At 42.3% G+C, this 23,228-nt stretch overlaps 1 protein-coding gene across 3 annotated transcripts in view; it reads left to right on the top strand.

The window, feature by feature from the left end:
- The window catches only part of ica1 (islet cell autoantigen 1), a 43,290-nt gene that overhangs the window by 13,170 nt on the left and 6,892 nt on the right, over window positions 1–23,228 (top strand). The window contains exons 7-13 of one of the 3 annotated variants that reach the window (XM_060900390.1): window positions 3,691–3,816; window positions 3,910–4,008; window positions 6,323–6,420; window positions 6,520–6,569; window positions 14,862–15,140; window positions 15,281–15,370; window positions 21,281–21,398. In XM_060900390.1, the coding sequence (XP_060756373.1) occupies window positions 3,691–3,816; window positions 3,910–4,008; window positions 6,323–6,420; window positions 6,520–6,569; window positions 14,862–15,140; window positions 15,281–15,370; window positions 21,281–21,398 (860 nt within the window). Of the gene's footprint in view, window positions 1–3,690; window positions 4,009–6,322; window positions 6,421–6,519; window positions 6,570–14,861; window positions 15,141–15,280; window positions 15,371–21,280; window positions 21,419–23,228 lie in introns of all 3 variants that reach the window. The other 2 variants (XM_060900388.1, XM_060900389.1) reach the window with 2 other exon arrangements.

The following is a 23,228-nucleotide window of genomic DNA, read 5'->3' as shown; positions in this document are numbered from 1 at the left end:
AGTAATTTTTAAACTTGCTTTATTTCTTAATTAACGTGTTATTCAATTACATTTTTGATTTTAGTAACCTTATATCGTGACTCGTATTGGCAACTAATTGCAATTAAATATTATACTTATCAGCCTATTCGGTTTTTAGCCGTGTTGAATTTAGTTCGTTTGGTCCACGGCAGGCGTCGCTTATCTGCGCGATCTTCAAGAGACTTGTGCGAGACTTCGAAACGTGAAGTGTCAGCCAGGTGTCAGTGCTGCCATTTTGAAAACTGTTTTCCAAACGAAATATTGCACAAAAACGAGTTTAAATGACGATTACTGCCGACTTTGTTCAAACTTTCCTGATTGCTATCAAAACAACTTCCGGCTTGATCACATCAGCATTCGAAAGAGGGCGCGCACGGCTTCTTTTGCGGTCGCGCTGAAAGAAATTAAATTAAAAGTCTCAAATGTGATTTAATAAAAGGCAGCAGCAAAGAAGAAAGTATTCAGCCTTGATTTAAAAACCTGAAAGATGCAGGTACTTTGTATTGATTAATGTGGAAACTGCGCTCAGTATAATATGGATTGATCACAAAAACATTTATTATTTTGAAAACCCACCATCTGACTGATCTGGCACGTTTTAATTGTGTGACAGTAATGACGTAAATACCAGCGTGACGGACTAGTGTCCGAAAGCGTTTTTTTCTTTCCATTTTACCAATGAGCTCATTATATAGTCCTCTATATAGTAATTCCCTATATAGGGAGTAGTGAACGAGTGAGTGATTTCAGACACAGGGAACGTTAGCAGATGTTGGTCACTTTGATTTCCGCTGTACGTTTTACTTCCGTCCTACGATGTCTCGCACAGGTTTCAACGAATCTCGTTTACAGCCATTGCTTTGACGTATGGACCGATATATTACAGAGCATATTTCAAACACTCATAACTTGCTACAGCAGCGACAAAATCGCGATCAAAAATGCATTCCGATATTTAATAAAATGAGAAACAGAGTTTTGATAAATTTGCCTTCAGTTCCCCTTTAACATGTTAACAGCTAACAAGCTAATGTTAACAGTTAACATAATAATAATAATAATAATAAAAACTTTATTTCAGACACCAGAAGTCCATATGACATTTAAATATATTAAAAGCAATATAAATGATAAATTAAGACAAAAAAATAAAAGCAAAGAAATAACAAGCACATACGTAAGAACAATTATAAAAAATATAAACTCTTGCACCAATGCCTCCTAAGCCTGGACGTAAAACGGTAGCAGCTTTTTAGCGGACTGGCCAAGGCCTCAATTATAGCATTCTCAGACCTATCTATACGACACATAAAACTATACATTAAATGTCTTAAAAGATTGATTGTTATTATGTTAATGGTTAACATGTTAACAGCTAGCATGCTAACATCCTCTTCTTTTTAAGGTACCTTTTAAATCAGTGTTTCTCAACCACTGGACCGCAGCCCAGAAGTGCCGTCTAGTGGACCGCGAAATTTTTTCAAGTTTGAGGCCAAATAGTCGTCTAAATAGTTCAGTAGTGTCCCGAATCTGGTAGCTGGTTTGCCGTGTAGTTTTCAAGTGGAATAAATACATTTGTGGTTAAATGAAGAACAACAAACCTTTTATTTTGTCATATTTAATCCGTTTGCGTGCACCGAGAGAGTGTGTGTGTGCATGCAGTGGGCAGAATAAATAAATACGCTTGTAGGTAAATTATATGGATCTGCGATGCCTGCTGGAAGAGAAGAGCAGGGCGGATTGAGAATTGAGCGGCTGTGGTTTGTTTACACCCGATACTAAAATTTGTAGCGTCCCAACAACCTTCTCAAAGACGTGTACAAAAATCCCAGAAATTCCTCCTTACCCTGGCAAAAACAATACAGGATTTATCTCCTAGTGTCCCGACCTGCAGATCTTTAACCCAGCCACGTATAAAAAGTTGTTCTCCTCCATGCTCTTCATCTGTGAGTCCGTGTAGAACAGGGGTGGGCAATTATTTTTTCCATGGGGCCACATGAGAAACAGAAAATTTAGTGGAGGGCCGGACCAAAAGGCTGAACTAAATTCTGCATAATATTAATTGTATTTCTTTATATAAAGCAGTAAATAACATTGTTTTTACAAGCTGCTAAGACTGGTAAGAGTATGGAAAAAACGAGGTTGCCTTACAAAAAATGTAATTTATTCAATCAAATTTCCCAAAACAATGGTTAACAAAATGTGAACGTTTGTACCTTTTTTTTTTTTTCAGTCACATTCACCCCAAAACACAATAAAGACATCACAATATTGTCTTTCTACTCCAAATATCAAGCAAGATACATCATATTATAATAATGATGCCCACATTTGTAGTCTAATCAGCTCATTTGGTGTTTTTTATTTGTTCAGTGAGAGAAATCTAGTCTCTGTTGGTCTTTAACGAGTGCATCAGAGTCAGGTTGAATGTCTGAGGTGGAGATGCGAAGCACAGCTGACAGATGATCATCAGTCCATTCGGTGTAGGTATCAGATCTACAGATCGGCTCGGGCTCCGGCGCCTGCTGGTGACGTCACACTATGTGATTGGCTGGACCGTTTGAAGGATGACGTACAAGTTTGTGGTTGGTCTGGACAAATTACGGAAGTAGTTATCGCGAGATTAGGTTTCGTGGGATTTCATGTCATGTTCATGTCACGCGCATTGCGTTTTTGTTGAACACAACTTCAAAATAAAAGCAATGCACATTCAGTCCATGCATGAGGTAAAATTAGAAAATACGTTTATTTTGTAATTTCTAATTAACCTTACGCGGGCCGGTCAGAATGAACCAAAGGGCCGGATGCGGGCCGTAAAATGCCCAGGTCTGGTGTAGAATGATGTCTGCAGCAGATGTCGGGGAACTCAACAGATGGATAATTTTCCAACTCATAGGAAAAATCCTCCTTTGTTAGAGTCTAAGGATCTAATCCCATTGAGTGGTTTCTGTATCCACTTCTTTTGAGTGAACTTCTTGGTTTTAATAACTTGCGTGTTTGCTGAACACAAACATGGCAGTAAGTTCTTGTGTTAATGGACCAGACTCCACTTTTGGATCATTAATCCCTTTTTGACTGAGAATGACCTGCATGCATGGGATCAGCTTCTGGCACATCCATACAGTTTTAAATACAATACCTACAATTAAACAGTTTTTTAATTGTATTAATTTAATTCCTGGGCTCCCATCTGTAACAGAGAGTGATGTTGCATCCCATTAATACACTTTACAGTAGGTTATTAGATTGTAATAGAATAGATGAGCCAAAATAATTGGGGATCTTTTTTAATGGGCCCCGACTCGTTACAAGGATGAATAGGTGGGGATTAAAGCAGAAAAGGTTGAGAACCCCTGTTTTAAATCACAGATCTAGAAAGAGGAAAGCACAAAAAATACAGACCGCACCTTTAATGTCATTCATGTATGTAAATTAAGAGCTGATGTTGCTATAATTCTTTGGTTAATGGATTATTATTATTATTATTATTATTATTTTAGTTAAAAATATCTTGTAATTTATAGCATTTACAAACTGCAGGTTTGATGTTAACAATGTTTAATGCATCATGTTTGTAGTTTGTTCGCTAACCAGTACATCGTGACCCATATGGTGTGTATATTATGACGTTTTGTCGCGTCTCATCGCCGTGTTTTCGGAATCGTACAGGTCCAGGCTCAGGTGCGTGTCACTAAGACCAGCTTTGACAAGCTGAAGAATGACGTTTGTCAGAAGGTGGATCTGCTCGGAGCCAGTCGCTGTAACCTGCTGTCTCACATCCTCACGAACTACCAGGTACAGAGGAACAGCGTCCCTTTCACCTTCACGTTTAAAGTGTTTGTTGATAACGAGTGTCAGCCGTTTAGTTTTTGTCTTTCTGATTTTCAGACTACGCTGCTGCACTTCTGGGAGAAAACGTCTCACACCATGGCTGCCATTCACGAGAGCTTTAAAGGCTGCCAACTGTATGAGCTCTCGGCGCAGAAGGTCAGAGAGTGGAGGACATCTCTACTAAATGAAAAGACTCATAAGAACGACATCATTAAGTGTGGAAACTAGGGCTGTCAAACGATTAAAAAATTTAATCGCGATTAATCTCAGAATTTCATATAGTTAATCGCGATTAATCGCATTTTTTTTAATCTATGTAAATGAATAAGGCTTTTAAAGTGAAATGTTACAATTAAAATGGTGAACACATTATATGCTAAAAGTACTTGTTAAAAACTGCTGGGACAAGAGAAAATGGTAAGGGAGTTTATTCACTCACATACTAGGCAGTACTGAAAGGTCCCATGGCATGAAATTTTCACTTTCTGAGGTTTTTTAACGTTAAAATGAGTTCCTCTGACCTTCTTAAGTCACCCCAGTGGCTAGAAATTTCATAATGTGTAAACCAAACTATGCCCAACATTTGAGAATGGCGCGTCAAAACGGCACGTTGATAAGCTCTTCCCTTTACTACGTCAGCAAGGGAGATGATCCCCACGCCCCCCCTCTGGATTCCCACCCACTGTATGGATTGCCCCGCCCAGTTGTAGTGAGGAGACCATAGAGGACACAACAACATGGCATCACCTAAGCGAGCGAAACATGGAAATTGCGCTGTACATGGATGTGACAACACAGAAAAGAGTCTGTTTTTACTGCCGACGGGAGAGCCCCTGAAGACGCAGTGGCTTAATTTTATTTACTTCAATAATACGCCGTCGAGTCTACCTAAGACGGTGTATGTTTGTCGGAAGCATTTTCCTGAGGAATGTTTCCACAACTTGGGACAGTACAGGGCAGGTTTTGCACATCAACTGTCACTGAAGCCTGGGTCCGTACCAAGCATCCCTGCCGCATCAGCAACAAACACCGAACAAGTAAGTGTATAACTGGTCGTTTTGCCGTGTTTTAAAATCGGTGCGTTAGCCTAGCAATGGCTACATTAACGCTTCCTGCAGTTAGCCAGGTAATCTGCGCTACAAAACTAAAGAGCATGCAGCATGCTCTGTTAAACTGAGTTTAGTCTGGAAATTGACTGTAACTTATGAGCTTATGTTTGACTATTGCTCCGCAATGCATGTCTTCTGTTGGATAAGCGATATGTTGCTGTAGTTGCTGCTTCTATCCTCTTTGGTTATGGAGTGCGTGTTCAAGCCTAGGGTATTATACGTTCGTAAACTACCACTCCGAACACTCTCACTCTCTGTTCTCTGTGTCACGTTGAGTTTACGAAAGGAGTCCGAGGGAGAACGGGGTTTTGTCTTAGCAGCGTGGCTACAGGCGCTGATAGCAGCGAGTATGTGCGCGCGCAGCTTGGTCAAGCCCCTCCCCCTCCCCCCATGGCCCGCCCCCACCCTCTACCCTTCCCCGCCTCCTGCTTCTCATTAGCAAAACGACGCACTGGGAAAAGCGCTGAAATGGGGCTTTCTCCCAGGAGGCTATATTTACGTGCCGAGGGTTCATTTCGAGAAAGGCTGCGGATATAACGTCCGGAAACCTCCACGAGCCCGTTTAAAGCATCAACAAACCACCATGCCACGGGACCTTGAACATACAAAACACAAAATTGGATTTTGTGATGGATTAGGGAGCTGTAGTCTCAAATATAAAACATGTAGTCACATACTACTGCGTCTCAGTTCAGACATGTGTGACAAAAGAAAATAAAAATGAAATAAAACTTCAGTTGTGCTGGAGTTGTATTCAGTCACAGCCTATAGGACTTCACAGTGCTGTGCAAACAAAAATAAATTGCAGTTGGACTTCAAGAAAGACATTTAGTGTCGTATCACAGTGCTACAGCATACTGAAATCTCACTTTGCAAAAGTATTTTAGAACTGTAAAGTGCATACCAAACCCAACTCAATCACACTCTTCTTTTGAAATGAAACTTCCTGTTTAACAGACCTTTCTCCATCACTCACACGTACTCTTATTGAAGCAGCGCGCGACAAGCCTCAACAGGAACTACGGGTGACTCGCAGGGCCAAATTAGAATTTGCGTTAACGGCACTATTTTTTTTTAATTGCGATAAATTGAGATCGCGTTAATGCGTTATTATCGCATTAACTTTGACAGCCCTAGTGGAAACGTGTTAATAAAGCGTGACCTTTGTGTTTGTGTTGTGCCTCCAAACCAGAGTGTGTTTATACGGAGTGTTTACGGTAACCACCAGGAGCTTGGAGAGGGGAAAAAATCATATACACTTTCCATAATTCCTATTTATTTGTTTCAGTTGTATGCGACCAATCACAGACGCTTTATTGCTGTTTTTTTTTTTTTTTTTTTATTAATTTTTTTGTATGCAGGAGAATAAAGAATCTGATCTGGGAGCAAAGAAACGGACAAAGAAAAAAACCAAGATGAAAACCGAGGAAGAAGGATCGAGTCCCGGCGTAGAAGACACGTAAGAAATTATTTCTCCTCTTACACATTTCCTGTTTGTTTGTTTTTTTCCCCCTCCTCTCCTTTTCACATCTGATGTGACCGTTCACTGTGTTTACAGGCTGATTTCGATAGACGATGAGGATCTGAATAAGGACACGAATCAGTCAGGTAGAAATTCAACATCGTTTATTATTATCCATACAGGACACTTTATCAATGGGATAAAAACGTGTTCGATTCCCTTCTAGCGGGTTTCATTCATTTGTTTTGACAGCATGCAATATTGTTAGCGTATCGCTTATCCTACGTGTATTACGTCACTCTACCCAATGGAGAATGAGCGTTGAATATGGTTTACAATATTGCATGGTTGTCAAGACAACATGACGTCACACGTCAGAGACGTAAAACTTCCGCGCTAGCGAGCGACTGTCTTTTTTGTAAACAAACATGGCCGCCAGGTTTGCTTCATTAAATACGGAAGATTTTGAGAGAATTTTGAAAGAGCACGACGCATTGAACACCCGAAAGGAATGTGTATGTATAATAATAATAATAATATCGGCTGGCGCTTTTTTTTTCAGATATACACTACTGTTCAAAAGTTTGGGGTCACCCAGACAATTTTGTGTTTTCCATGAAAAGTCACACTTTTATTTACCACCATAAGTTGTAAAATGAATAGAAAATATATGGGGCTTTTCCACTACCAATGCGGCTGAGTTGGGCTGAGTCGAGCTGAGTGGGGCTGTTGGAGTTGCATTTCGACTACAACCGTGCTGGCTGGAAGTGGGTGGACACATTGGGTGGAGTTAGCGAAAGTGGGTGGACGTCACGTGATGATGTTAGGCGGCGCAAACAGTGACATCAGTGACCTTTTAAGCGGTAGTCTCAGGACCCAGATAGTAAACAATAAACATGGAGGACATGGAGTCGTTAGTGTTGCTGGTCTTGGTGCTGTGGCTTGTTGTCACCAGGTTCTTCTTCCGGGTTTACGGTGTTTACAGATCCCAGCGTGCTCGCGGGGCGTGTGTGGGCATGTGAGGACACTCCTCCTCACCAATCAGTGCACAGGGAAGTGTCTCCTCACGCCCCTAGCCCCACTTGGCTCGGTTGGGCTCACTTCAGCCCCACTCCAAAACCGTGCGAGTTTTGGGTGCTGAGTAAGGCTGAAGTGAGCTCAGTCGTGCTGCTCTGAGGTAGTCGAAACGCGAGCCGTGTTGGGCTGAAGTGAGCTGAAAAGGGTCGTGGAAAAGGCCCAATAGTCAAGACATTTTTCTGGTCATTTTGAGCATTTAATCGACCCCACAAATGTGATGCTCCAGAAACTCAATCTGCTCAAAGGAAGGTCAGTTTTATAGCTTCTCTAAAGAGCTCAACTGTTTTCAGCTGTGCTAACATGATTGTACAAGGGTTTTCTAATCATCCATTAGCCTTCTGAGGCAATGAGCAAACACATTGTACCATTAGAACACTGGAGTGAGAGTTGCTGGAAATGGGCCTCTATACACCTATGGAGATATTGCACCAAAAACCAGACATTTGCAGCTAGAATAGTCATTTACCACATTAGCAATGTATAGAGTGGATTTCTGATTAGTTTAAAGTGATCTTCATTGAAAAGAACAGTGCTTTTCTTTCAAAAATAAGGACATTTCAAAGTGACCCCAAACTTTTGAACGGTCATGTATTCCATTCAGCTACGTGTCTTCGACTTGTTCAGTATCGTGCTAGCTGAATGATATTCAGTAGATATTCTGCATAAATGCTCACTAGCTAGTGGGTTACATAAACGTTAGCTAGCTGGACAGCGATGCATAACTAATTGCTGGCGATATCAAATTAGCTAGTTTGCATAAAAGTTAACTAGCTGGTTGGCAACACTAACGGTTTTGCGACATAAATTTAGTGAATCTGCTGTTGATGTACAGTAAAACTACGATGCACTAGAAACCATTGTTAAGCAGTGCAGCTTGTGACCTAAAAACCCGAATGTCCTCCTCCTCTTCACCTGAACCCTTTGTATGAACGAGTGATCGCCTTCCTGTGTCCTTCGCTCTCGGAATCATCATCTACGCGTTCAGCATCATGCTAGCTGAATGGAATATATCTGATGTACCACTCAACACCAGCCAATATTATTTAAATATTGTACTCTCACAACCCGACTCCAAGAAGTCCGCATCCCCGGCAGGGTGGGGGCCGGTACCGGCCTCACACCATCCACAGGCTCTAGGCGGGATTCTGACCTTTGAGGCAATCAGTCATAATCCATCGCACCAAATGTCTGAACCTGCAGTTCGTCTTGTACTGAGCAGACCGCGAGTTGGCCTAGTGGTTCGCATGTCCACCTTTCGATCGGGAGATCGCAAGTTCTACTCACGGTCGAGTCCTACCAAAGACCATCATAAAAATGGTACCTACTGCCATCTGGCAAAGCACACTGCAATACAGATGTGAGCGGGGAGTCAAACTCTTGTGGTTACCAGAGGACACACCCCCTCCCACTGTATCCCTAGCTATGTAATAGGCGAGAGGCTACAGAAATGGAGATCGGCGCCGCCTAATGCGCCATACGGTGCGGGAAGGACTTTAGACTTGGATTCTAACATCTCATCCTGTGTAGCACAATTTGCCATGAAATATAATTGTGCATGTTTATCCATTTAGAGTTACATTTAATCTTGTGGAAACAAGTTAGTATTACTTCCATAAAACACGCATTTTAAAATGGCAGTAATGCAGCATGTCCGTGTCTAAGTGATTTATTCTAGATTGTAAAAATAATATCTAGTAAAGAAGCTTTATCTTTATCATCTGTCCATAAGGAGGATGAGCTGTTGCCATGGCATCCGTCTGTCGCCCACAATTCAGTTAAATCGTATCTCCTCCATCAGTTCTCCACGGATTTCTGTTCCGATTGTTTTGTTTGAAAGAACTAATCACTCCGCACACAATTTGGTCGTTGTTTTGTCTTTTTTTGTTTTTTGCTAACAAGTTACTAATTAGGCCAAATTAATTCACGAATTTTCCAGTCTTCTCACTAGAATTGTATCTCCTCTCGCAGTTCTCACCCGATTTCAGTTCTAATTGATGCTTGTTTGTTTTTGGGTTGATATTCCGTCGGGGAACAAAACCTGGTCATTTTATTTATTGATTTTTCCAGTTGTAAACAATTTGTTTACAACTTTTATTTTCAGCTAGATCGTGTCTCTTCTCTCACTGGATTTCAGTTCTGGGGCGGGTTTCCTGATAACGTTGCCCTTTAGAGCTAAAGAGCGAGTTGAGAGACACTCTTAAGCAACGAGTGTTGCCTCTGTATGTGGTTTTCCCGAACTCACTCGTAAGGAGAGTCTAAAGAGCAACAGGACAAAGAGCGTCTTTGCCATGCGCATCCCCGATATAGACATTAGTAGTTGCTAAATCCAGTTGAAAAGGTCGCATGGCGTTCATTTTTAACCAAAATCTAATGAAATATAAAGTGTTTAAAATAATATATAGTATCAACTGGAAGCATTACACGTATCTCTCTGGCTTGGCTTCGCAAACAAACGAAGATTAAGAAGGTGATGGTCCATGTCGTCTGTAGGCATGCTCATGGCTGACAAGGCCGATACGGGATCGGCAGGTGCGGTTGCAGTGGCGGCAAGTGTAGGTCTGATCGGGAAGAGCTGGTGGTTGTGGATGTGGACGCATCCTTCGGCCTACACGATGGAGTTTTATAGGTGAAGTACAGTGTGCACAGAACTGGCCCCACCCTTTACACCCGGGGTTCATCTGCCATGGCCTAGCAAGCTGGGACGGTGACAGCAAGGTCCTCGGGCCGTAGGTTTAATATCGGCGTGTCCTCCTCTTAGACAGGTTGCCTACCATGGCTGACTAGCCCTATCTGCCCGGAGCGACCTGGTTACAGGGGTGATAGCGTTCCGGCGCTGCGCCGGATTTCCGGCGTACCGTGGCTGGGGAAAAAAAAAAAAATCTAGTTCGCCCATTGTCCTGTGTCATTCTGAGATGTGCAGATAGAGAGTAAAGGGAATTCGCATGATATGGAACTAGTGGGGGAAAAAAGTGCCTAGTTCCATATCATGCGAATCACCCCTGTGGTTATACTGCGCCAGGTACCCACAGTTGTCCTCTCCTGTTGGTTTTAATCCAGGTGGCACCACGAGGAGGTCGGAGTAGGACTTGAGGTCTGCGCCACTCAGTGGATGTTTTAGATCCAGTATGGAGCTCACCCATATCAGCATCCAATGACTATGTTGGCCCCCATTTGCCCCCACATATACAGTGGGGCAAAAAAGTATTTAGTCAGTCACCAATTGTGCAAGTTCTCCCACTTAATAAGATGAGAGAGGCCTGTAATTTTCATCATAGGTACACTTCAACTATGAGAGGCAAAATGAGAAAAAAAATCCAGAAAATCACATTGTCTGTCTGATTTTTAAAGAATTTATTTGCAAATTATGGTGGAAAATAAGTATTTGGTCAATAACAAAAGTTCATCTCAATACTTTGTTATATACCCTTTGTTGGCAATGACAGAGGTCAAACGTTTTCTGTAAGTCTTCACAAGGTTTTCACACACTGTTGCTGGTATTTTGGCCCATTCCTCCATGCAGATCTCCTCTAGAGCAGTGATGTTTTGGGGCTGTCACTGGGCAACACGGACTTTCAACTCCCTCCAAAGATTTTCTATGGGGTTGAGATCTGGAGACTGGCTAGGCCACTCCAGGACCTTGAAATGCTTCTTACGAAGCCACTCCTTCGTTGCCCGGGCGGTGTGTTTGGGATCATTGTCATGCTGAAAGACCCAGCCACGTTTCATCTTCAATGCCCTTGCTGATGGAAGGAGGTTTTCACTCAAAATCTCACGATACATGGCCCCATTCATTCTTTCCTTTACACGGATCAGTCGTCCTGGTCCCTTTGCAGAAAAACAGCCCCAAAGCCTGATGTTTCCACCCCCATGCTTCACAGTAGGTATGGTATGCTTTCTCCTCCAAACACGACAAGTTGAGTTTTTACCAAAAAGTTCTATTTTGGTTTCATCTGACCATATGACATTCTCTCAGTCCTCTTCTGGATCATCCAAATGCTCTCTAGCAAACTTCAGACGGGCCTGGACATGTACTGGCTTAAGCAGGGGGACACGTCTGGCACTGCAGGATTTGAGTACCTGGTGACGTAGTGTGTTACTGATGGTAGCCTTTGTTACTTTGGTCCCAGCTCTCTGCAGGTCATTCACTAGGTCCCCCCGTGTGGTTCTTGGATTTTTGCTCACCGTTCTTGTGATCATTTTGACCCCACGGGGTGAGATCTTGCGTGGAGCCCCAGATCGAGGGAGATTATCAGTGGTCTTGTATGTCTTCCATTTTCTAATAATTGCTCCCACAGTTGATTTCTTCACACCAAGCTGCTTACCTATTGCAGATTCAGTCTTCCCAGCCTGGTGCAGGTCTACAATTTTGTTTCTGGTGTCCTTTGACAGCTCTTTGGTCTTGGCCATAGTGGAGTTTGGAGTGTGACTGTTTGAGGTTGTGGACAGGTGTCTTTTATATTGATAACGAGTTCAAACAGGTGCCATTAATACAGGTAACGCGTGGAGGACAGAGGAGCCTCTTAAAGAAGTTGTTACAGGTCTGTGAGAGCCAGAAATCTTGCTTGTTTGTAGGTGACCAAATACTTATTTTACCGAGGAATTTACCAATTAATTCATTAAAAATCCTACAATGTGATTTCCTGGATTCTTTCCCCCCATTCTGTCTCTCACAGTTGAAGTGTACCTATGATGAAAATTACAGGCCTCTCATCTTTTTAAGTGGGAGAACTTGCACAATTGGTGGCTGACTAAATACTTTTTTGCCCCACTGTATAATGTGGTAATTAATTAATGAAATAATTTTGTGGTTTTGGCAATTTTTTTTTTTAATTCCAAGCATGTTTTTAATTAAATGAACAAACGTTCACACGAAAGAATGAGCAAATAATAAGCTAAATAATTAGGTAAACGTGTTCCCTGTGCGCTCTCATTTCACTGTTACACCCTGATCATGCAGTCAGGATTATTCCAGCTGTTCTCCACAGTGCAGAGTGGGCCATGTTCTCCCTTATATGTGCGAGAGAGAGATCAGGAGGTCAATTCAGCCTCCTTAGATCCACATTACACACAGATCAAAACACCTCTCTCTCTCTATCTCCCTCTCGCACGCACACACAATGTTAGAGGTGCAGAAATGTCTCTTGACAATAAATTAATCCATCACTCGCCTAATGGAGTTAAATTTGATTAAAATGTGGCAACATCAGTGTGACATTACAATATCCATACCATACTGAGTATGTATTCATAATGTTTTGCGTATATTTATTTAATAATTAACTCGATGTACTTGGAATGTACAAGAAAAATAATTGAACACCATCAGCAGATTCGACACCAGTTTCCCCCGGCGCCGCAGCGCAGTCTGTATATTCGCATTCTGTGAGCAAGTCGCTCTTTGTTTTGAACGAGTGGTCCAGGTCTCTCGTAAATTCCGAGCAAGCTAAAGGACTACTTTGGCTACGATCTTGTTCGGGAAAACCACGTTAGCTTAACGATGGCTCTTAGGAGGTAATTTAAGGCTACATCCACACGACGACGAGATTTTTTTTTTTTTTAAATATCGTGTCCACATGGGCAACGGATCAGTAAAATATCAGGTACATATTGCAACGCAACGCTTGCTGAAAACGATGCAATACACATGCCACACCTCTGCGTGCGCTGTAAGACGGTCCCATCGGAGACACCAGAACAATAGAAGTAGACGCATGCGCATAAACCCCTTCTTCTGTAGCATCAGCCACATAAAGTTTTGATTATTAATCAGTAGCGTAAAATAGTATCTCTTGTCTAAGACACTTTTTTTATATTTCATATTAAGACGTCTATGTAAATTAATACATAGAAAGCCTGGCCAGGCGCTGAACGTTGTTCTGCCTTCACTTTAAGAGAAATTCAGGGCGAGCATGAGCCTAGGTTCTTCCCTGTCACTGTCACACGCGCACACCTTCTCACTCCCTATCCTATGGAGATAGTCCCTTTAAATCACGTGCTCGTTTTTTGAATGGAGATGCGGAAAGAGGAATGAACGGGGGTAGATGGAGAGAGAGAGGAATGAACGGGGGTAGATGGAAGCCGGTACGCCAACATTCTGAGATCCTCCAGAATTCTTTAATGGTCCGGAATAAATTGAATGCTACACGTTGATGGATTAATTTGTTCTTCTACGCCCTTTTTGAGGAATGTATTGTCGGACTTAAACCAACATCTGAAGAGGTGAGATCGCTCCTTTTTTTTTTTTTTTCCTATTTTTGCTGGCGGGATTGTTTTTGGAAAGCGCACGGGCGGTGCAGGGTTTGGTACTGCTTAAGCAGTGTTTGGACTAAAGATTCTGCCCTAAGGGCTATTCTCTCTCTCACTTTGCACCATTACACAATAAATATTCACAGTGAAAATATTTTGTAAGCGCGTTTCATGAACCAAGTTATAGGATTTGTTGACAACTCGCATCGAGTTCGTTACACTTCTACCCGGTGTGAAGCACTGACAGTCATGTGGTTGTGACGTCATCGTAAACAAATCCGTTCTACTCATCCAGACGACTTCGCAACGGGGCCGTTGCCAGATTTTTCCACTCTGGAACCTGTTCTCAAAAGATTTCGTTTTGGGGCACCCAAAACGCCGGTGCCGTGTGGACACCAGGCCGAAACGATAAACAATTTTATCAGATTCACCTGAATCTGTTGCCGTGTGGACAGGGCCTAAGACTCTCTTGGCTTTAAGACGGTTTCAGGAAACCCATCCCTGATTGTTTTATTTCAAAGGACTCGACCTTCTGCACAAAACTCTGTCGTTGTATTGTCAAATTTTTGCGAACAAATTAGTAATCCGGTCAACTTAACACGTTTTCTTCTGACTAGAATTGTATCTCGTCTCTCATTTATCATGCGAATTCAGTTCTGATCGATGTTTCGGGTCGATCTTGTCTCAGGGAATAAAATTTAGTCCTGTTGATGTTCCTGTCGTAAACAGTTTGTCGTGGAGGTTGGTCCTCTCTCACATCGTCACATTTCAGTTCTGTTTGTTTGTCATGGTTGTTTTGTTTTGATGACTGACCAGATGAGCGACTACGCCGCTGACGTTCTGGTTTTACATACCGGTCATTATAACAGGACAGGACACAAGGATAAACAGCGAAACCCACAGAATAATAATCATGATGGCATTAATTATAGTACGTTATTAGAAATGTATTCAGCGCGTTATAAGCGCAGTCTTAAAACTTGAACAGAGATTTCAACCAAAAGTTACAAGTCTTGTATTTTATTTAGCTCCATCATTAAATAAATATTTGAAAAGCAATCAATTTGATTTTTGATATGATTTAAAATATTTTGAAAACGCGCTGTGGATGTCAGGTGTGTGTTTAGGAGCCGCTGAGGAGCCGCCGTGTGGCATCGGAGTGCAGGAGAAGGACGGACTGAGCGCGCTCGCCGAGATCCTCAGCTCCAGCTCAGTGGACGACGCCGATTTCTCCCGAGAGTGGAGGGACGTGTTCGGGGAGGACGAGAGTGTGGATGGAGGGACGGCCGAGATCACAGACGCTCAGCCTGAGGATGAAGAGGAGAAGGCGTCATTCTTCCTCCCATCACACCTCCTCGACCAGAACATCCACAACCTGCAGTCTGCAGTGTCGGGTACATCAGAATAACAAACAAACAACGGAACGTTTATTATTACGCTAGTTGCGGTTACTGATTGTGATGGAAGAGAAATAAACACACATGCAATAACACTTATTAATATTAATAATAATTTACTGCCTCTCTCGTTCTAGGATGGATGATGGGTAATTCACAAAGCTCCTCAGGGCCAAGCGATCAAACCATAGGAGCCAATCAGATCACGCCCAAACCGACAGCGAGAGGTACGGCCACACTTCAAAAACACCTGATATTAGGCATGTATCGATATAGCGTGCGACAATAAATCAAGATACAAACTTATGACTAAATCGATAAAACAAAAAGTGAATTGTGATTTTATTATTATTATCAGGCTGCGTAATCTTAGTTTTTCCTGGCTGTAACTGCGTTGTTTAAACAGCAGAGGGTGCAAGAATGTGTACAATACATGTGACTTCACAGCATGTGGAAGTAACGCAGCTTTAATGCCACGAAAACAAACAGAACTAAAATGCAAAAGAGCTGCTGCGTGATTGTGTACAAACAGATTTAACAAGAAATCCGAGCTCTCTGTTTACGGACTTCTGAATGATAAAGAAAAGAGAAGGAAATACAAATGTTCATAAGTTTATTAAGAAAAGGAATATTAGTTAATAACGCTCTCATTTTTAGTAAAAGGAATATTTAAGTTGATAGATGAATTTTTTTACAAAGAAAACTTAATTTTCTTATTCTTTAAGTTTTTGTGAATTGTTATATGCCTACATGATGCACATTATATATGAATATTTACTGTTTAAATATAAAATTGAGACTAAGACTGAAGATTAAGCTTTGCTCTGGATTAAATCAAACTTTATCTAATAATTGTTGACTGTATTTAAGTTATTCCACGAAATCGAGTCGTACATGAGCTGATAGCCGATGAGGCATGTAGCATCGAGTTGTCTGTAAGCTGAGATTGAGTGGAATAAGTGTTCTATTCTATCCACATTCACTGGATTTTGAGAAACAATTTGTTTTTTTTGCAAATTCGATAGATTAAAAACTTTATAGAAAATGTCTTACAAAATAATTTCTGCTTAGAATGTAAACAAACCGGCGAAATGAAAGGAGCAATTTGTGAAAAATAAAAATAAATGTTCTTACCATCAAATACTTTTCCATATTTTGTTGCTTTTTTGTATTTTTGGGGGTTTTGTTTTCGAGTAGAGTTTTTATTTTGTTCTCTGTTGGTTCAGCAACACGCGCCACCATTTTTGTTTTTCTCTACTCATATCCAGTGAATTACACTACCGTTCAAAAGTTTGGGGTCACCCAGACAATTTTGTGTTTTCCATGAAAAGTCACACTTTTATTTACCACCATAAGTTGTAAAATGAATAGAAAATATAGTCAAGATATTTTTCTGGCCATTTTGAGCATTTAATCGACCCCACAAATGTGATGCTCCAGAAACTCAATCTGCTCAAAGGAAGGTCAGTTTTATAGCTTCTCTAAAGAGCTCAACCGTTTTCAGCTGTGCTAACATGATTGTACAAGGGTTTTCTAATCATCCATTAGCCTTCTGAGGCAATGAGCAAACACATTGTACCATTAGAACACTGGAGTGATAGTTGCTGGAAATGGGCCTCTATACACCTATGGAGATATTGCACCAAAAACCAGACATTTGCAGCTAGAATAGTCATTTACCACATTAGCAATGTATAGAGTGGATTTCTGATTAGTTTAAAGTAATCTTCATTGAAAAGAACAGTGCTTTTCTTTCAAAAATAAGGACATTTCAAAGTGACCCCAAACTTTTGAACGGTAGTGTAGATTAGATAGAACTTTATTGATCCCTTTGGGCAGGTTCCCTCAGGGAAATTAAAGGAACAGTCCACCGTACTTCCATAATGAAATATGCTTTTATCTGAATTGAGACGAGCTGCTCCGTACCTCTCCGAGCTTTGCGCGACCTCCCAGTCAGTCAGACGCGCTGTCACTCCTGTTAGCAATGTAGCTCGGCTCAGCATGGCCAATGGTATTTTTTGGGGCTGTAGTTAGATGCGCCCAAACTCTTCCGCGTTTTTCCTGTTTACATAGGTTTATATGACCAGTGATATGAAACAAGTTCAGTTACACAAATTGAAACGTAGCGATTTTCTATGCTATGGAAAGTCGGCACTATAATGACAGGCGTACTAACACCTTCTGCGTGCTTCGGCAGCGCATTGATATCTGAGCTCCGTATCAATGCGCTGCCGAAGCGCGCAGAAGGTGTTAGTACGCCTGTCATTATAGTGCGGACTTTCCATAGCATAGAAAATCGCTACGTTTCAATTTGTGTAACTGAACTTGTTTCATATCACTGGTCATATAAACCTATGTAAACAGGAAAAACGCGGAAGAGTTTGGTCGCGTCTAACTACAGCCCCAAAAAATACCATTGGCCATGCTGAGCCGAGCTACATTGATAACAGGAGTGACAGCGCGTCTGACTGACTGGGAGGTCGCGCAAAGCTCGGAGAGGTACGGAGCAGCTCGTCTCAATTCAGATAAGAGCATATTTCATTATGGAAGTACGGTGGACTGTTCCTTTAAAATTCCAGTAGCGTCATTACAGGATAAACAGAGAATAGAAATGGAGAAAAACTTCTAGATAAATTAAATTAGGTATTTGCATATACAAATATAAAAAAAAAGAATAAGATATGGGGAAGAGGAAGGAGGAGAGGAAAAAAAAAGTCCAACAGAAGAGGTATTGCTTATTATTAGGCTAGGCTACTGCTCCTTCCCGTCCTCTGTCCTCCTGTCCCCCCCCCCAGAGAGGAGTTGTACAGTCTGATGGCGTGAGGGACAAAGGAGTTTCTAAGTCTGTTAGTCCTGCACTTGGGAAGGAGCACTCCGTGTCACTGAACAGGCTCCTCTGGTTGCTGATGACGGATAGAATAATTAAATAATATTGGCTGGCGTTGAGTGGTATATCAGATATATTCCATTCAGCTAGCATAATGCTGAACAAGTTGAAGACGAGTAGCTGAATGGGATATATCTGATATACCACTCAACACCAGCCAATATTATTATTATTATTATACACATGACTCTGTGCTGTTAGCACAGCAGTCCCGTTACCTTCCAGCTGGTGTAGTGCTAGCGCAGTCAAACCTTTTATTTTATTTTCTTCTTCCCCCCACCCCTGTGTAATTTAGTTATTATTAAAATCAACATTGACAGCTGCACACAACGGGGTGACCTGGCAGCCAAAATTCTCTGTCACTTGCTAGCGTGGAAGTTTTACATCTCTGACGTGTGTCTCTCTTCCAGTTTTTTGATATCCGTTGGTACGTTTTTCTCTTGTAAGCATGCGTGATGCGCATATATTGACGTTTTGGTAGCCTTTCGGGCGTTCAGCACATCTCTTAGTTTGTCGGGGAAGATTCTCAGTCATCCAGGTCATAGTAAACTGTGGGTGGTAAAAGAGAGCAACTGGACTTGCTTGAAGATTCTTGAAGACGTTTCACCTCTCATCCGAAAGGCTTCTTCAGTTCTGTCTGACTGGTAGGGAGCATCAGGTATTTATCCTCTCATGGATGAAAAGCTCATCTAAGGTGTCACTGAGTCATCCTGTTGGTTTGGGTCACTGGGGGCTGGTTGTGAACGGCCTCGAGAGTCGTTAGGATGATCAATGGATATTGGCTGGCGTTGAGTGGTATAGACCCTTTTCACGTGACGTCATGACAAACGTGGCCGCCATTTTGGACATGCACTACCAGTAGTTTACCACAGCCAGCACTGAGGAACGGCAGCAAAGAAAGTGTTTATTTTCAGCAAGACTTCCATCATGCCACTATATTGTTGTGCACCTGGATGTAGTAACCATCAACAAACAAGGCAAGGGTTATCATTTTATCGGATCCCGACGGAGAAGATGGATAGCGGCCATAAACAGGAAAGATTGGCAGCCCTCGGCATACCAGCGCTTGTGCAGTGACCACTTTGTTGGAGGTAAGACGAATAAAATTAGCCAGAAAAGGCATTACATTGCTGTTAACATTCTGTGGTGGCGAGTGTGTAACCAAATAGGTTAAAATAACCCATTGTAACCTCTGTTCTTCTGTAGTAGCTATTAGCTAACGACATTAGCTAGCGTTGTGTTCCTTTGCTGTTGGTAGACTGTAGGACAGATCAGAGGCAGTGTCCTACAAACAGCGCTTAATTTGAGGGGGAGCAAGCCGGAGCGTGCTCCGGAACCTCGGGCGTTGGCTCCGGCAGCTATTAACACTGGATCCGGTGATCCGACACCTCTTTTGACTATGTAACAAAAAAAAAAAAAATGCAAGTTTATTTAATGTCTGATTTTGATATCTGTCTTGTTGGTGATTTCTCTCATGAAACAACATCCACAAAATATCTGCAGGTGAACTTAATTTGCAGTGTTATTACAAAACATGCCCAGAAGCGCAGCGCCGCGGGCTTTTTTCCCGCACCGGAGCCGCTCATCCTCTGCGCTCCGGGACCTCCCACTTTACAAATTAAGCACTGCGCTACAAATAAGTGTTCAAAACAAGAGGAACATGTATTTGTCTCTTAAATCCAGGCCGTTCCCTGTAATCTGTAACAACGGTTGGAGAAAGTAATGGCAAATAGTGAGTGCACAAACCGTAGAAGGTAAACTGTACACAGCGCCAGGGCAGTGTGATGGTATGTCTACTTTTAGATTGTGTTAGCTTATCAATGAACACACTCGTCACTCGACGAGTTTCACGTCTTTACGACGGATACTTAAATGTGTGTTAGGTATTATTGTTGCAGTCTAAGCAGTCATTGTAGCAGCTAGATGAGCGAGAACCGAAAGGGTCTGTGCCATAAACCGTTATTTCTGTACGGCGTTGCTAATGTGTCGTTACTGTTATTTCTCCCTCTGCTCGCCCTGTAAATGCCCTACGTCGCTGGATAGCGAAGGTATTTTCTGCATCTCGCTCCTTTTTCTTGTATGTTCTCTGTTTGTCGCCTTCCTCGCATTCAAACCAATTCGAGCCGAAGTCCGCTACATGTCCAAAATAGTGGTCGCGTTTACGAAGGTCACGTGACTGAAAAGGGTCTATATCAGATATATTCCATTCAGCTAGCATAATGGTGAACAAGTTGAAGACAAGTAGCGGAATGGGATATATCTGATATACCACTCAACACCAGCCAATATTATTATTATTATTATTGCCTAACGGGCAATCCATTGATCATCCTAATGACTCTCGAGGCCGTTCACAACCAGCCTCCAGTGAGCCACACCAACAGGGTGACTCAATGACACCTTAGATGAGCTTTTCATCCATGAGAGGATAAATACCGGTACCTGATGCTCCCTACCAGTCAGACAGAACTGAAGAAGCCTTTCGGATGAGAGGTGAAATGTCTTCAAGCAAGTCCAGTTGCTCTCTCTTACCACCCACATCTCTTAGTTTATTTATTTTATTGCTTAAACCTAGCACGGGATTAGCCTCATCATCTCTCTTTCACGGCTGACAAAGAAATGATTGTGCATAGCAGAAAAGTTGTCATTGGATATTTGCATGAGCTCCGACGTGTGACATCGTGTTGTCTTGACAACATGTAATAATATAACAAGGCATCAATAAACCCGCTCGAAGGGAATAGAACATCTCATCTCTAGCCGCTTTATCCTGTTCTACAGGGTCGCAGGCAAGCTGGAGCCTATCCCAGCTGACTACGGGCGAAAGGCGGGGTACACCCTGGACAAGTCGCCAGGTCATCACAGGGCTGACACACAGACACAGACAACCATTCACACTCACATTCACACCTACGCTCAATTTAGAGTCACCAGTTAACCTAACCTGCATGTCTTTGGACTGTGGGGGAAACCGGAGCACCCGGAGGAAACCCACGCGGACACGGGGAGAACATGCAAACTCCACACAGAAAGGCCCTCGCTGGCCACGGGGCTCGAACCCGGACCTTCTTGCTGTGAGGCGACAGTGCTAACCACTACACCACCGTGCCGCCCCGAATAGAACATACTGTAAGAATTAATCCCAGTGCAAGGGAATTAAAACAGATATTTTCTGTGTTTAGCTTAAACACAATGACTGACAGGAGTTGGTTCAGTTTTCTGTGTGTGTGTGTGTGTGTGTGTTGTACAGATACAAGTGAAAGTGTGAAGGATCGCTCTGCATGGTTTAACCTGTTCGCTGATTTGGATCCTCTCACCAACCCAGACGCAGTCGGCAGAACAGACAAGGAGCACGAACTCTTTACTGCGTAAGAGCAAAGTCCTTCTGGTAAAGTCTATCCACTCGGCGGCCATCTTAGAGACGCACACACACTTACCAATAATGGATCAACTACATGATAGCCAGCGTTGATGGATTTCTTTAACATGGCAGTTAAATTCTTAAAGTGGTCGTGGGTTCAAATAACAAAACGCACCACTTTTTCCGATTGCTACACTGCTGTTAGCTACATTTAGCCTCTTGGCTTCAGTTCAGGCATCAAACAGTGATTAGATTCAGGATTAAGTGGGAATTTACCAGTTTCCATAGCACACTATATAATAAGAACCAGGTCTCATGATTTAATCGTTCTTTATGCTTGTAGCTTCTCACATTTGTGTAGATAAGTACATTTTCTGAAGTAGTTTCTTGCCGGGATCAGATTAATTGATCATCGTGCCATAAATTCTTGCTGTGTCGCGGTCAGGAGACGGGCAACGCTACACGTCTGACCCCGATTTATTCATGTGCGTCATTGGGGAGGAGGGGCAAGAAAGCGTCAAGGAACATGTTGGAGTTGTCAAACTAGGAGAGAAAATCAGGATGAATTTGTGAAATCTGATCCCTGCATTAAACTCTCCAAGAACAGGGTTGCTTGTTACAAAAGTGGCACAGAATTTGTTTCCCAGAACCTGAAGGAAGGAACTTCTCTGAAAAATTCAAAGCATGTTGTCATGGCATTATGATGTTATTTTTGAAATATATAATAAAACGAAGCTTCATTACCATTTCATCAGTTCTACATTATGAATTAATATATTACATATGACATAACAGTGCCACAGAATCTTCCAGTGTATGCTGGTTTCAGACTTTTCTTTTTGTATTATTCCTCGTGTAAATAAATGTGACTTCATAAAAAGCATGACTATATGAAATAAAAAGTTGTTTAAAATATGTCTGTCTTATACGAAATGTTTGTTGGTTGATGGCATGTAAAAGTCAGAGGTAAACTTTTCCAACACGGGAAAGTTAAGCAAGAACTAATACACGTCCCACATCAAACCACCCGATGGCACTATTGCACATCTTGGGTATATTTAGGAGCAAGATCAATGCAATTCTCTTATTAAACTTTGGTCAAATATCTGTTGCAATTTTTTTTTACCTTATGCAATACCAGAATTCAGTTGAAATCAAACCATTTGAGGTGAATTGGTCCGCCTCTGAAAAAACTTGGCATTTCCCAGGAAACATTGATTTTCATGGCGTCGTGTGCGGGACGCCTCCTTCTGAATCCTACGTCAACGTTGCTTTGTTTGAGAAAACGACCTGCTGGTTTTCTGCAAATTTCTTCAACGTTATCAATCATGTAATTATTAAAATGGTTAACAGATGTATTGTAGGAGGGTGTAGCAACACCAATCATGATGGGATTAGTACTCTCATCTCATCTCATCTCATTATCTCTAGCCACTTTATCCTGTTCTACAGGGTCGCAGGCAAGCTGGAGCCTATCCCAGCTGACTACGGGCGAAAGGCGGGGTACACCCTGGACAAGTCGCCAGGTCATCACAGGGCTGACACATAGACACAGACAACCATTCACACTCACATTCACACCTACGGTCAATTTAGAGTCACCAGTTAACCTAACCTGCATGTCTTTGGACTGTGGGGGAAACCGGAGCACCCGGAGGAAACCCACGCGGACACGGGGAGAACATGCAAACTCCGCACAGAAAGGCCCTCGCCGGCCACGGGGCTCGAACCTGGACCTTCTTGCTGTGAGGCGACAGCGCTAACCACTACACCACCGTGCCGCCCGGGATTAGTACTCATCGTTTTCCAAAAGACCGTACAATGGGAGCGCTTCATG

The sequence above is a fragment of the Neoarius graeffei genome, chromosome 19 (genome assembly GCF_027579695.1).
Source record: "Neoarius graeffei isolate fNeoGra1 chromosome 19, fNeoGra1.pri, whole genome shotgun sequence".
NCBI lineage: Eukaryota > Metazoa > Chordata > Actinopteri > Siluriformes > Ariidae > Neoarius > Neoarius graeffei.
This window is presented reverse-complemented; position numbering and strand designations above follow the sequence as displayed.